The following is a 13,707-nucleotide window of genomic DNA, read 5'->3' as shown; positions in this document are numbered from 1 at the left end:
ACAGAGACCTGTGGGACTTTAAGGAGGGATCCTCTTTATGCCCCTTCTTAATCGCAGAAGTGTGAGATGAGCACTGTTGGATTCCCTTGTCGGTAGGTTTTATATGGATGTGTGGTTCTTGTTTACATTTTGACTTGTTTGGTCAGAAACTGACTGTCTCTAAATAAAGTTTGGTACTCGGTAACTTAAAAGGTCCAACTCCAAGTCATGTATTGCTAACACGACCTGTGTAATGAATTAACTTACTTTTTGGAGAATAGGTCTGTCATCTTGGACCGCTGTCCCCCAGGTATCCTCAGCTCTGTAATCCCAGGTCTCAGTCTAATTTTGTTTACTGGAATTGTATGTCCTGTAGAGCCTGAAGGGGTCTCCACCCAGTAGGCTTCTCATTGGATCTTTTTTTCTTGTGAAGTCAGCGGTCTCTGCCCAACAGTCCTCTCATTGGATCCTTCTGTGCTTTGAAGTCAGCGGTCTCTGCCCAGCAGTCCTCTCATTGGATCCTTCTGTGCTTTGAAGTCAGTGGTCTCTGCCCAGCAGTCCTCTCATTGGATCCCTCTGTGTTTTGAAGCCAGGGGTCTCTGCTCAGTTCGGCCGGTGCCAGCCTGCTGACCATCCCCAAGCCGAGGTCCTCCTCCATCACACTGACCTGCCACCAGGCCTCCAGGAGGGCGGGTAAATGTGCGGAATGGTACCCGGAAGCCCGACACATTTGGCTCTGATTGGCCGCTGCTACGCAGAAACATAGGAAGATGCAGCATTTTAACTGAAGAAAAAGACACAATAGACTCGCTTCTGAATGAATGGGAACAATAACTGTTTGTTAGGATGTTAATGTGTGTTATCAGTGTCCTGGATGAATCTGTATAGAAGGTGTACAGGGAAGCTGAAGCTATTAGCATGTCTATGTTGCCACCCCCCAAGGTCCCTCCCCAAGCCTGAGCCCAGTCAGTTCGCCTTGCCACAGCCCTCCACCATTCCCACGTTCCCCTGTCGAGTTTCCCGATACAGCTGACTTCCTCACCAAGCCCAGCATCAGCCTGCATAAGCTCCTGGGCTCCGGCCACGGCCCCGGCGAGCAGCAGCTGCCCCGAAGACTCAGCCTTCCCTTCTGCACTAGGTACCAGCACCAGTCAGGTGGGCTCTGTGCTGCCCCCTGTCTTCCTGTTTTTATAATGCACCTTCACATCAGATGGCATTAGCATGAGAGCGTAACACATGTGATGGTATAACCTCCATTTCACTTGATGCCCCGCTGCCCCCCCGCCCAGCTGCGGACGGCAAGTGTCAAAGGGCCCACCCAGTGCCGATGGGGTCGAAGGTCGCGGGCCAGCAGCCTTCCAGCTGCAGCGTCCATGCTTAGGTGAGCCTCTGTCTGCATGAGTAACTGCTGAGCGGATTTTTCTCTCTCTCTCTCTCATCCCCCCTTCCTTCCTCCTTTTTTCACTCGCTCCTCCTCGTCTCAAGGCCTTGTCTCATATAGTTTTATTTACTCCACGCCTCGGCTTTCACGTGCTAATTGCCTATAAATCTAAAGTGCTGCTTCTCATTGTGAAACACTCACGGCGATATATGTAATGGTCATCCAGTTAAAAGGGTCAGACCACATTAAAAAATACCATTGAGATTACACAGTGGCTTTTTTTTCTTGTTTGCTTTTTTTTCCCTCTCACATACCATGCAGGCGAGGGAACCAAGGCAAACAGCTGCATTCTTCCTAGTGATGCGGAGCCTGGGTCCCACCCAGAGGGCGGGACGGAGCCCGGCCTGGGCAGCGCTGGGCCGGCGGATGTGCAGCAGCAGGATCTGGAGGCGCAGGTAAAGTAGAGCTTCCAGGGGGGGGGGGGGGCGTGGCTCCTCCATGCTCGAGCAGCATCCTGCTTTGGTAAGCATCAGGCCGTCACATAAAGCGTAAAGGCAGATCTGCATGCCCATGCCAGCTCTTGTGAGGGTGTCCTCAGCGGCCCTGGTATGCAGGATACCTGCATGACCTCATTCTCCCTCCTCTCAGACGGAGCAAGAGTCCGTCCTGGACCCCATACTGGAGGAACATGAAGCTCTCATGGAGAAGATGGACACTTGGAACTTCCAGATCTTTGACCTAGTAGAGAAGACTGGGGGGAAGAATGGGAGGGTACTGAGCTGTGTGAGTGAGCTGTTTACCCCTGTAATGCTGCTGCAATGGCCCCTACATGGCAGCCTCTGCACCAGTGTTCCCATCCATCAAAGGGGCTTCAGGACCCTAGAAGCATTTAGCCCCTTAAACACCATCACATTAAACAAAATAAACATTTCATTTAGTGTGAACAATGATCAGTGCATGTCTGGTTTGAACCTGAAATCTCTATATGAACGCTTATGCTAAAATGGAATTCTGATTCTTCCATTGTTATAATGTGTATCTGTACACCCAATTTTGCTCTGTATTTTGGGTAGCAAATTTTTTTTTACTCTGCATGACAATATGACTCATGATAGTTATTCAAAACTCATACTTTTGGTCTTTGAATAGCTGACACTGTTTACCCACATCCTTGCGCGTACAGATGCTTCTCAGTCGCTTGTGTTGAATTCTGCATCTCTGAGGTCTGTAGGTCTGTTTCTTTTTGTTTCCATTCACAGGTGACATACACCTTGTTTCAAGACACGAGCCTGTTTGAAATCTTTAAGATACCAGTGCGGGAGTTCATGGCGTACTTCTCAGCGCTAGAGAGCGGTTATCGGGATATCCCTTGTAAGACTAATATCACGTTTTCTCCTTTTCATAAAGTCACAGCAAAAATGGGTTGAGAAATAGAAATAATTGATGTCTCCTATAAAACAGAACTCGGAATTGTTGTGCCAACAGGCGCTTATAAAATGATCGTTATTGTGTAGACTTGTTATTAAAAGCGTCCCTTGCTGGAAAGAGTTTGGCAACTAAACATCAAATTTCTATTTTCCCACTTACTCATCTCATATTTTTCCAAGTTTTATGTGTCAATCCAATTATTTCCCAAGGTTTAACTGTTAAGAACTTGCCAGATAAGCTTCATGTAGGTAATTCAAAACAAATTAAAATTTCAACATTTTTATTTAATTGTTGATAATTTCGTTTAGTGATCCACACTGGAGTTGCTTTCTTTAATTTGTATCTCATTGTGTAGATGAGACCAAACCTTGATTGAAGTATTGGTGACCACTGCACTCCCTTCTCAGATCACAACCGGATCCACGCCACCGACGTCCTGCATGCGGTTTGGTACCTCACCACACGCCCAATCCCTGGCTTCCAGCAGATTGGCAATGAACATGTGACGGGAAGTGACACAGGTACCTCCAGTTATACCATACACTGCAACCCACTAAGCCATTCATGAATTGTAACTGGTTTACCCAACATAGAATTAGTAAGCCTAAGTCATGCAATCAAGTTACCCATCCTCATTAGTTTCTTAGTAAAGGAACCTGAAAACATGACAACCATTTATGATATCAGATGTGTTTATTACTTCACTGTCTAAATGTCTATGGGTTGTTTCCTCTCCCCCCCCATCCATTCTGTATTACACTGCGGTATAAGAGTAACTTCAAATGAAGTTCAGTGCAAGATGCCAGTGTTGGTGGTTACTTCATTGTCAGCACAGATAGGGCTCTTCCATGTTCTTGGACGCATCGACTGCCGTTTGTGAGACGCGCACCCTTGGTATCCCTCTGTGTAAATCGGTGCCTGCGGTATGTGTTACAGAATAGAGACCCCACTCATGGCCTGCTTGTAACACACAGAAAACCCATTATAAACAGCCCTTTTCCTTAATGGTCTCACTCACTGGTTTTGGGTCACAAAACCACGATTCAGAGCATTTTCTCCATTAATGATATTTGATGTAGCCCAGATCCGTTGGAAATTGGAGCTCAGTGCTGACGAGGGCCTGTCGTACCCCCCCTCCCTCACACTAGGTGCCAGTAGATAAAAAAAAACCCCCTCCATTGTGATTGAGATGTGGGCCTGCTGCTGAGCTCAGCATGTTCGGGGCTTAATTTAACTCTGTGGACGAACCTTTTAATTTTTCAAATGGAGTGCGGCCTGACGCACTGAGTCACTCACTGAGCCCGCCCGTGGGGCTTGCATGGGGGATGGGCACCTTTTAAAGAGACAGTACATTGCAGGCAAACAAAGTACCAGGTACAAGGGAAGTTATGGTGGAAACCTGTGCACCTGCAGACCATGCCTGAGCTCACTGTCCCTGTGACAGCCTGCCATCTGTGTGTGATACCTGCTATTTATTCATGCCACTGCTGTAGTGATGCGTAATGCTTAGGCGAGAGAGAAAGGAGTTTATAATACAGGCACATGGAGATTTTAAGAAAGAAATCAGACTGGAACATGTATTTTATAGAATATGGTAAGTAGTTAGTTTTTTTATTTTTTATTTTTAATCCTTCCATGACTGTTCTGGAGTGGCAGGCCTTGGCGAGTGGCAGGCCTTGGCGAGTGGCAGGCCTTGGTGAGCCTGTATCTTGTCCCAGGAGGTACAGGGCAGAAGGTGGTTGACTCCTGTCTGTCCATCCCAGGACATACACCTATTCTAGTTTATATTGAGCGGTACAGAGGCTCAGTGCAAAACCCCATCTGGGGGTCTGAATCCCTTTATTCCATATACTGCAGTATCCAAAGGAAACACTCACAAATACTTGGAGGACATGTAGACTCCACACGTGTACACAGCTGGATCTAGGAAGTGACCCCCCCCCCCCCCCCCAGCATCACAGTGCTATCCACTGGGTAACCCCCTGTGCGAATTGGTGCAGAAGGCCCATATCTGCTGGGGCCTGTGAACGCTGATCCAGCCCACATGAGTGCTTCCTGTTAACGGGCTTGTCTCCTCAGATTCGGACAGTGGCATCTCTACCAGCAGAGTGGCCTACACCTCCTCGAGGACCTCCTCAGTCTCAGATGAAAGCTATGGCTGTTTGTCGTGGAACATTCCAGCTCTAGAGCTCATGGCACTGTATGTTGCGGCTGCCATGCATGACTATGATCACCCCGGGCGCACCAACGCCTTTCTCGTAGCCACCAATGCACCTCAGGTAGGTCTGTGGTTTACCTCATCGCATGCTTCACCCTGACTTGACAGCATGTTATAGCCTTGAGAACCTTGAGATTTGGGATGGCTGTTTGTTAGTTTCAGTCCTAGTTGGGCCTCTTCTGCAGTACCTGTGAACAAGGTTGTTAAATTTGAATAGTCATGCATAGTTTTGCAATTGGTAAAGTTTACTGCTGTGAGTTGTGTAACTTTAGATAAAATCCTTTGCAGATTTAATTTAAAAGGACTTGAATTCCTTCAGAAACTCCCTCAGGCAAAATCATCTTAGACCAGGGGTGTCAAACTCCAGTCCTGGAGGGCTGGAGCCCTACACATTTTTGGGTTTCCCCACAATTAACACACCTGATTCAACTCCTTGTGCTAATTACCACACAGCTCTGGAGCTGAATCATATGTGGTGGAACAGGGAACGAGCTAAGTTACACAGGGCTCCAGCCCCCCAGGACTGGAGTTTGTTGACACCCCTGTCTTAGACCCTGAAAAGTCTTTCAAGAAAACAAAACCTTGCAATATTCCTTCATAAGCCATGTAGTGATTATAGCTTGACGTATGAGCTTTAGCCTTTAAGCAATCTCTTTTATTTGAGGAATTGATATATGTGGTGCAGGAGCTGATGCCAGTATTTCTGAGGTCCTGGGAAATAAGATTGATTTTTTTTTCCCCCTCTACGCTGTCACCTCCTGCCGACCATAGGCAGTGTTATACAATGACCGCTCTGTCCTGGAAAATCACCACGCAGCTGCAGCCTGGAGCCTCTACCTGTCCCAACCTGAGTTCAACTTCCTAGTCAACCTCGACCATGTGGAGTTCAAGCGCTTCCGCTTCCTGGTCATCGAGGCCATCCTGGCCACCGACCTGAAGAAGCACTTTGACTTCCTGGCCGAGTTCAATTCGAAGGTTAGCAGTGTCTTCCTTTGCCTTTCAGCCTTTTATTTTGGCAATTGGCTTGACCTGAATATGCGGTTCTGCCTCATTCACTAAAAAAGAGAACTGCCCTTCTGTTGCTTAAAATAGGTTAATGATGTAAATAGCCCAGGTATCGACTGGACTAATGAAAACGACAGGCTCTTGGTCTGCCAAGTATGCATTAAGCTGGCCGACATCAATGGGCCAGCCAAGAGTCACCAGCTGCATTTGAAATGGACTGAAGGAATCGTCAATGAGTTTTACGAGCAGGTACGAGTCTTAACTAGCTTTATTTCAGCTTTATTCCAACTTCAAGCTTTTGTTTTGAAAAAGCCTTATTTCAGCTTTCCATAGCTTACCTCTGTACTAGCCTGAGCTCAGCTTACCATAGTTTACTGCAGTACTAGCCTTAGCTCAGCTTACCATAGCTTACTTCAGTACTAGCCTTAGCTCAGCTTACCATAGTTTACCGCAGTACTAGCCTTAGCTCAGCTTACCATAGCTTACTTCAGTACTAGCCTTGGCTCAGCTTACCATAGCTTACTTCAGTACTAGCCTTGGCTCAGCTTACCATAGCTTTACAGTAGTTTTACCTCTTCTCTAGCCTTATTTCAGCGTATTGCTTTCCTAGCTTTATTTCCTCTTGCCATGAGTTGCTTAATAAATGTTTGTGTTTCTGCCATGATAGATTACACTGTCTGGTAAAACTCTGGTCAGGCCACAGCTTCAGTGTTTCCCATGGAACTTGTATGTTCTGCATGGGCTGGGATGAACTGATTGCTCCCTGTGTTTTTCAGGGAGACGAGGAAGCTAGCCTGGGCCTTCCCATAAGCCCTTTCATGGACCGGTCGGCACCCCAGTTAGCCAAGCTGCAGGAGTCCTTCATCACCCACATTGTGGGGCCACTCTGCAACTCATACGATGCCGCTGGCCTCCTGCCCGGGTACTGGATTGATGACGAGTGTCTCGATGAAGAAGAGGGAAGGGAGGATCAGGAGCCAGAGGACACTGAATTGGAGGAAGACGAGCTGGATGAGGAGCTTGCAACAAGTAAAGATCGGCATCTGCTTGATTCTTCATATTGAGTGGCACGGAGGCTCAGCACAAAACCCTGTCTGGGGGTTTGAATCGCAGAGTCTGCATGCTCACCCAGATTCCCACAGGCTTCTTCCAGGTTCTCTGGGAGAATTTCCCAGAGTGTGTGATTGTGTTTCTTTGTGTGTATCTTTCAAAAAACGGCATTCCATCCAGGGGCCTCCTTTTTCTTGTGACCTGTGTTTTGTGGGAGAGGCTCCAGGGTGCCTATACTGGATAAATGAGCATGTAGATGGAATAGATGGATGGATGGATCAGTCTTAATATTGGGTTTTTGGCGGCTTTCCCATCTTTCCATTTTCTAGTTTTCTGGGTTTTTTTTTTTTGTTTTGCACTGCTCAAATATCATCGGACCAGGGGCTGTTTGAGACACAAGTTTTCAGATCATTCATTTTTAGTCTGCAGCAGATGACTCATATCTTACCGTCTGTCCACGGAGGGGCTTTGTTGTAGTATTTCTCTAAATTCTAGCCAGTCAAAAATGAAAATCTTCATCTGTAAATAAAAGCATTAGCTATTTTATGTTTAGCCAGATTAAAGTGCTCTCTTGTCTCTCTGCACAGAGGGTGGACGCCACTTCTGTGACATCATGCATCACCTGACGGAGAACCACAAGGTGTGGAAGAAGGCTGTCGAGGAAGAAGAGAAGAGCAAGGAACTGCAACAGGCCGAGATCTTGTCCGCCGCCCCTGCCTCAGACGACATCCAGGTCATCCAGGAGGAGGCTGAGGAGGAGGAGCGCCAGTAGGGAGTGGAGGAAGAGTAACATTTGATGGGTGTCCGCACACCCATCAAATGGGTGTGGGGACACTCAGACCCCATGAATCCTCCAGCACTCACACACAGGGATGACTTACCTCCATGCATGCATGCTGAAGATTGTACAGTTGCAGTACAAAGAACAACATGGGAGGAGCTTAATTGCTGTAAGCATACTTCCACTGCTGGGGTGGCAGCACACACGTGAGCATTTCCACCCCCCCTACAGGGGGCGGTAAAGAGAAGGGAACTCATTCAAGGATCCAGACATTTAGGGGTGAGGAGATGTTCCTCATAACCTAAAGGTCCCATGTGGCCCTGATTTCAGTTACCAAAGTTAACTGGTAATTCTAAGACTCATCTGAACTCGCCATCAGGGATAAAATGGCAGCAGGATGGACTTCGTATGTTTTTTTTTTTTTTTTTGGATATGTGCCTGCCAGAACCTTGTGCTGAGCCCAGTCAGGGCTGACTGTGAACTTTCTTGTGCACTGTTAGTACAATAGATACCCTCAGGCTGACTGTATGAAACACTGTGTCCTACTAGCTGATTGAACACATTGAAATGCTGTCATTTAAACTGAAAGCAGGAGGAAAAAAAACTGAATTCTAACAATTTATTATATTTTTATGTATGACCTACCTTTGACCTAATATTTTTTTCCCCCACGTTTTTGATTTCTAAAATGCCAGTCATGGTGTTTGTTGTACAGCAGAGAAAACAGGAAGGCGGTCTTTTTATGTGATACAGTTTGTATCAGTGTTTTTATAATCACTTTTTGACAAAAGGCCACCACACAAAAAAGCTGCTTACCAAAACCGGCAGTGCTTGCTGTTTCATCGAACCTGGACAGTGTAGTATTCCTGTACAGAACAGGTTTCTATCTTGCACTTGATTCTTGATTCTGAGGTTGAAAATGTTTGTTACCTTGACCAATGTACATATTGGTCTATATATCTTGGTCTTTATTGTTATTATTCCTCATAAGAATCCCTCAGTACATGCAGGAGGAGGGCTGTTTGAAGAGCCGAGGGCCGTGTGTGTAAAGGGTGACGTGTAAAAAGACTTTTCCAAGTGGGAAATTCCTGCCAGCTCCCTATAGATCAAATGCATAACACAAACCCTTTTTACTGCCTGAATGTTTTAATGTTTTGCAAGTTTTTACCCGAATGGATATATACATATATATTTTTAAATTATTTTTTCAGAATGCATACTTTTGCATACAGTTGAGAAAGTTTGAACTTTTTGGAGTTATCTGTTTTTGCATTAATGTTTTCTAAAATGTGATCTGATGTAACTCTTAAGTCATAATAATAAATAAGTACCTCATTTAACAAATGTTACACTTTTTCATTGCCAAATCAGATCTGAAGTCAGTGTGAGTCATAGAGAAATCAGATAATTCCAAAAGTGTTTAAAATCTGTTACCCACAACTGTATGTTTGGGATATTATATAAATAGAGGAATTGTAATTGTTACCCTGTTTCTGAAGTTTTTTTGTGCATCAATGTCCAACTAATATTGTGAAAACTCAATGTCATATGTAACGAAAAGCAAGTCCTATCTTTACTCCCATAGGTTAATGAAGCAGTTCCACTCATTTCCTGTTCACCATCTCTCTGTGACCAAGTGTTTTGCATGTGCTGGATGTCACGCAAGCAGATTAAACAGTGCTGTTACATTATGCATTTCTTTAAGAAGTAGGATTGCTCATAAAGGGACTGTACAGTTTTGTTGTCTGCGTCTGCATGTGTGTGCGCGTGTGTGTGTATGTGTGCGTGTATGTCCATAGTCCCCTTATGAGTCATCCTGATTTTCCCAGTGGTGCCAGTTAGCTCGCTCTTCCCTTCCCTCAATGGACCTTTGACATGTCAGCTCGATCTCCTGCTCATTATGTCATAAAAAGCCATTTATTTATTGACTTTTCACTGTGCTGTCCGAACAGCTACAGTTGTGAGTGGCTGTCACCTTTATGTAGCATCTGCACACATAAACCGGCGGATTTATTGAAGATGTCAAGGGGCAGAATGTTTTTACTGCTATTTATAATGCCATAAAATGCCATTGTAAAACCTTTGATCTCTCAGGTATATTTGCTTTTGAAGAACACCATTGTCACTGGTTTTTTTGTGTGGATGTCTGTGTGCGACTCTCGGGTTTAGTCAATGATGGTACTGGCCAACAACAACAAGTGCAACAAATCGAGAGGCCTGAAGGTTTTAGGGCTGGATTATACTCGACACATGCAACATAAATGCTTAGGCACACTATTGCTACACAAGCAGTTAGTGCTCATACCTGCACATGTACTTTATCTGTTATGTCCACCAGGAGGCACTGAGAGAAAACCATCTTGATCAGCTCCATTGTTTCTGGTCTTATTTGTATGAGGTTGTAGCATGAAGTGTTCTACACACGCTGCCTCCACAGCAAGTTGCTAATTCTGTAATACTGCTGCAGCATTCTCTATATTCTACCCACTATGCCTCGTTATATTGCTACTTTGCTCTGCCACATACCACTTACCACATACCACCTCATGTTGAATGTTGTATTATGTTGTTGGATTTCTCATAGTAGTTAGCATTTTGTACTCTGTTCATTCTGGCTCAACTCAACAAGTGGTCCATGCTTGACCATGTCCGAATTGAACCATTTTGTTTGCCCCTGGGCCAATATGAAAAAGTTTCTCTGGCCTGGCTTATATAGTTTCAAAGTTACACTGGCTAAAAAATTCAATGGAATTTTTTCTTTGCAAAAATGGTAGGTTGGCCATTTTCAGATGCCTGCATGATTGCAATTAGCTTCAAATTGTCAATAAAACCCTTACAACAAAAAAACACCATTCTGGTTTTTTATAGGGGCAGCACGGTGGTATGGTGGTTAGTGCTGCTGCCTCACAAGAAAAAAGTCCCGGGTTCGGTCCCGGGTTCGGTCCCTGGGTCGGGCGTAGGACCTTTCTGTGTGGAGTTTGCATGCTCTCCCTGTGTTCGTGTGGGTTTCCACTGGGGGCTCTGGGTTCCTCCCCCAGTCCAAGAATGTGTGCAGTAGGTTGATTGGCAACTGGTTGATAAAAAGTTGGCCCAGTAATTGTGTGTGTGCCCTACGGTGTGTTGGCGACTGCCCAGGGTTGGTTCCTGCCTGTGCCTGTCATTCCTGGGTTAGTTCCGTGACCCCAGTTGGGATTAAGCAGTTACAGTGATGGATGGTTTCTTATATGTTGTAAAGGGAACCTAGAACTTTCAAATGACACAATGAAAGTGACAATATTTTTACTACCCCTTGAGATGCTGGGCCTCTTGGCAGATTAGAAAAATTAAATTGGGTACATGCTACAAGCTAAATAAATACATATTTGGAATTAGGCCAAAGACTTGTACAGTATATCCACAACTTTCAGGTTCCTCAGTGTTACCGTTGCAAAGTCACAGGCATCTGAAATGGCCAAGCAAGAATTTTTGCAAACAAAGGAAAAATGTCATGGAATTTCAAGCCAAGGTAACTCCTAAACGGTATGAGCTAGGCCACAGAAATTTGGGGTTTTTCATATTGGCCCTGGGGCAAACAAAATGCCATAAAATGGGTCAATTCTGAGATGGTCGAGTGAGTTGAGTTGTCAGAATGACCCACTTAGTATTACAGTTGCGCAATATTGGGAAAATAATCAAATGTCGTGATTTTTTTAGATAAATATTGCAATATTTATAAAGCAAAAACGAGTTCAGACACAAACCCACCTGTGAGTGATTTAAACAGTAAGGATGCAAATGCAGAGCTCATGCCAAAGTAACAGCAGTAAACCTGAAACTGATTGTTAAACATATACTAGATAATCTTGATAAGGATCAGTCATTAAAATTGCAAAGCTTGCTATGTTTTGTTTTTCTATATAAATGTTTTAGAGAAATGAAAAACCCCTAGTTCTCAGCCAAGTTTTTAAAATACTGAAATTGTATTGAAAAATAACTTATGAAGTTTTATGAAAACACTTTATACTGCCTTAATGTCCGGACATTATGAAGATATGCAGAAGCCTGATCAAAGTCAGGTGAATATCTCTGTCCTTGCAATGTGAGAACTGCCTGTGCATATTTAATATTGTACATCACCCAGCCCTACTAGGCATTTTTGTACTGTAATGTTGCACTTGTTAATTGTCTGTAGTCTGTGGAGAAGGCATTGTACTTTGTACACGTGACACTTCTTTCTTAGCTCAGATTGAATTGGGAAGCAGACGAAACTTAAACTGCCATTAAATTTTGAAGATGCTGTAAACAGAGGCACACAATAGTGTTTTGCATATTTTTATTTACTTTGAAAATATTCAGTTTTGAATATCATTCTAAAAGCATCAGATGCTATTTTAATACCAAATGTACTGTATATAAACTACATCTTGCATATGTGTAGCCTTAATTCCATGTATAGCTACACATGTATCTAGATGCACATGGTCACCATGATGCATAAGCCAACACGGTGCAAGCATCCAGTACAATTGTGCACTAAGGTGTTTATTAGTTATGTGAAGACAGAACAAACCTGGATGTCTTCTGCTGCCTCTTTCTATGTATGTCAGTTTCCCCTAGTGCTGCAGCTGCCTAAACCAGCAGCATTGACACCTGCCTGAGCCTGCGATCTGTAGAGTGTAACTGGGACCGGGACCAGTCCCAGTCTCTGTGTCTGTGCATCTCAGGTGAGACTTTGTCTCATGTAGACAACTCTCGGCAGTCCATCATATGCAAGTATTTTGTTTGAGATTCAATTTTAATTTTATTTATATGTAGGGCTGTCAAAATTAACGCGTTAACGCGGATTAATCCATCATCATGATTAATCTGATTAAAATTTTTAACGCAATTAACCCATCTGCAGCACAGAATGATTCAAAATCCCTGAAATGTCTCTGTTAACCCATTTCGGGCAGTTTTAGTGCGTTCCATTTGCCCTCGGAACTCGTATTCCGAGTCGGATTCCGGAGTTTTGAAGCCGGAAGTGACGACATGCGCTCCAGTTTCTCGGAGATCCGAGAAATATCTCGGAGCAGCACAGAGGATCCCGAGTTCAGAATCCTAGATGGCTGCACCCTTTATCAACAGAAGGGAAAGTTTTCGGTTTATACTGTTTAAGCACTACTTCTCATTTGTGGCTCATTAAATCGGTCGCACACGCTATACTGTCCAACTTATCTGTGGATGTATTGCTACGGAGTTTTATATGTAAAGCACCGCACGTAATGTGTTATCAACTGATATTGCTAACAATGGCAATTAACCGGGCTAGAATTGGACTTCATGATTAGTTAGATTATTTGTCGGATTTACGGTAGTTCATGCTAATTGTAAGCGAACGAAGATAAAGACCATTTAAACTGAGGTACCTTTAATCCGACAAGTTGTCCGGCTAAGCAAAAAATCTTGCTTTTTGATATGGGTCCATGGTATTGCACTTCTGTGGCAGATGGAATGCATCCGACTCGTGTTCAAGATGTTCAATAAACATGTTAAGTGCATATATATTCCCTTTTTTCTTGAGTCTGTTTGCTCATGCAAAATGAAATGTGATTAATATAGATTAAAAATGAATGATATTTAATCGTGATTAATCAAAATTAATCCACAGCAACCCTGTGATTAATCTGATTAAAAATTTTAATCGTTTGACAGCACTATTTATATGATAGATAGACAGACAAATAGACTATATTGGCAAAAGTATTGGGACACCCCTCCAAATCATTGAATTCAGGTGTTCCAATCACTTCCTTAGCCACAGGTGTATAAAATAAAGCACCTAGGCCTGCAGACGGCTTCTACAAGCATTTGCCAAAGAATGAGTTGCTTTCACAAGCTCAGTAA

At 44.1% G+C, this 13,707-nt stretch overlaps 1 protein-coding gene across 2 annotated transcripts in view; it reads left to right on the top strand.

The window, feature by feature from the left end:
• Window positions 1-13,361, top strand: part of LOC111840786 (cGMP-inhibited 3',5'-cyclic phosphodiesterase 3B-like) — a 46,965-nt gene extending 33,604 nt beyond the window's left edge. The window contains exons 5-16 of one of the 2 annotated variants that reach the window (XM_023806021.2): window positions 569-678; window positions 922-1,117; window positions 1,269-1,360; window positions 1,682-1,815; window positions 2,009-2,143; window positions 2,620-2,731; window positions 3,196-3,309; window positions 4,868-5,067; window positions 5,778-5,981; window positions 6,099-6,260; window positions 6,788-7,040; window positions 7,649-13,361. In XM_023806021.2, coding sequence (XP_023661789.1) covers window positions 569-678; window positions 922-1,117; window positions 1,269-1,360; window positions 1,682-1,815; window positions 2,009-2,143; window positions 2,620-2,731; window positions 3,196-3,309; window positions 4,868-5,067; window positions 5,778-5,981; window positions 6,099-6,260; window positions 6,788-7,040; window positions 7,649-7,833 — 1,897 coding nt within the window. In that variant the 3' untranslated portion in view covers window positions 7,834-13,361. The remainder of the gene's footprint in view (window positions 1-568; window positions 679-921; window positions 1,118-1,268; window positions 1,361-1,681; window positions 1,816-2,008; window positions 2,144-2,619; window positions 2,732-3,195; window positions 3,310-4,867; window positions 5,068-5,777; window positions 5,982-6,098; window positions 6,261-6,787; window positions 7,041-7,648) is intronic. The other variant, XM_023806029.2, reaches the window with a different exon arrangement.
• Window positions 13,362-13,707: the final 346 nt, after the last annotated feature.

This window comes from Paramormyrops kingsleyae, chromosome 11 (genome assembly GCF_048594095.1).
Source record: "Paramormyrops kingsleyae isolate MSU_618 chromosome 11, PKINGS_0.4, whole genome shotgun sequence".
Classification (NCBI taxonomy): Eukaryota; Metazoa; Chordata; class Actinopteri; order Osteoglossiformes; family Mormyridae; genus Paramormyrops; species Paramormyrops kingsleyae.
The sequence above is the reverse complement of the archived record's forward strand: the minus strand, read 5'-3'. Positions and strand labels throughout refer to the sequence as shown.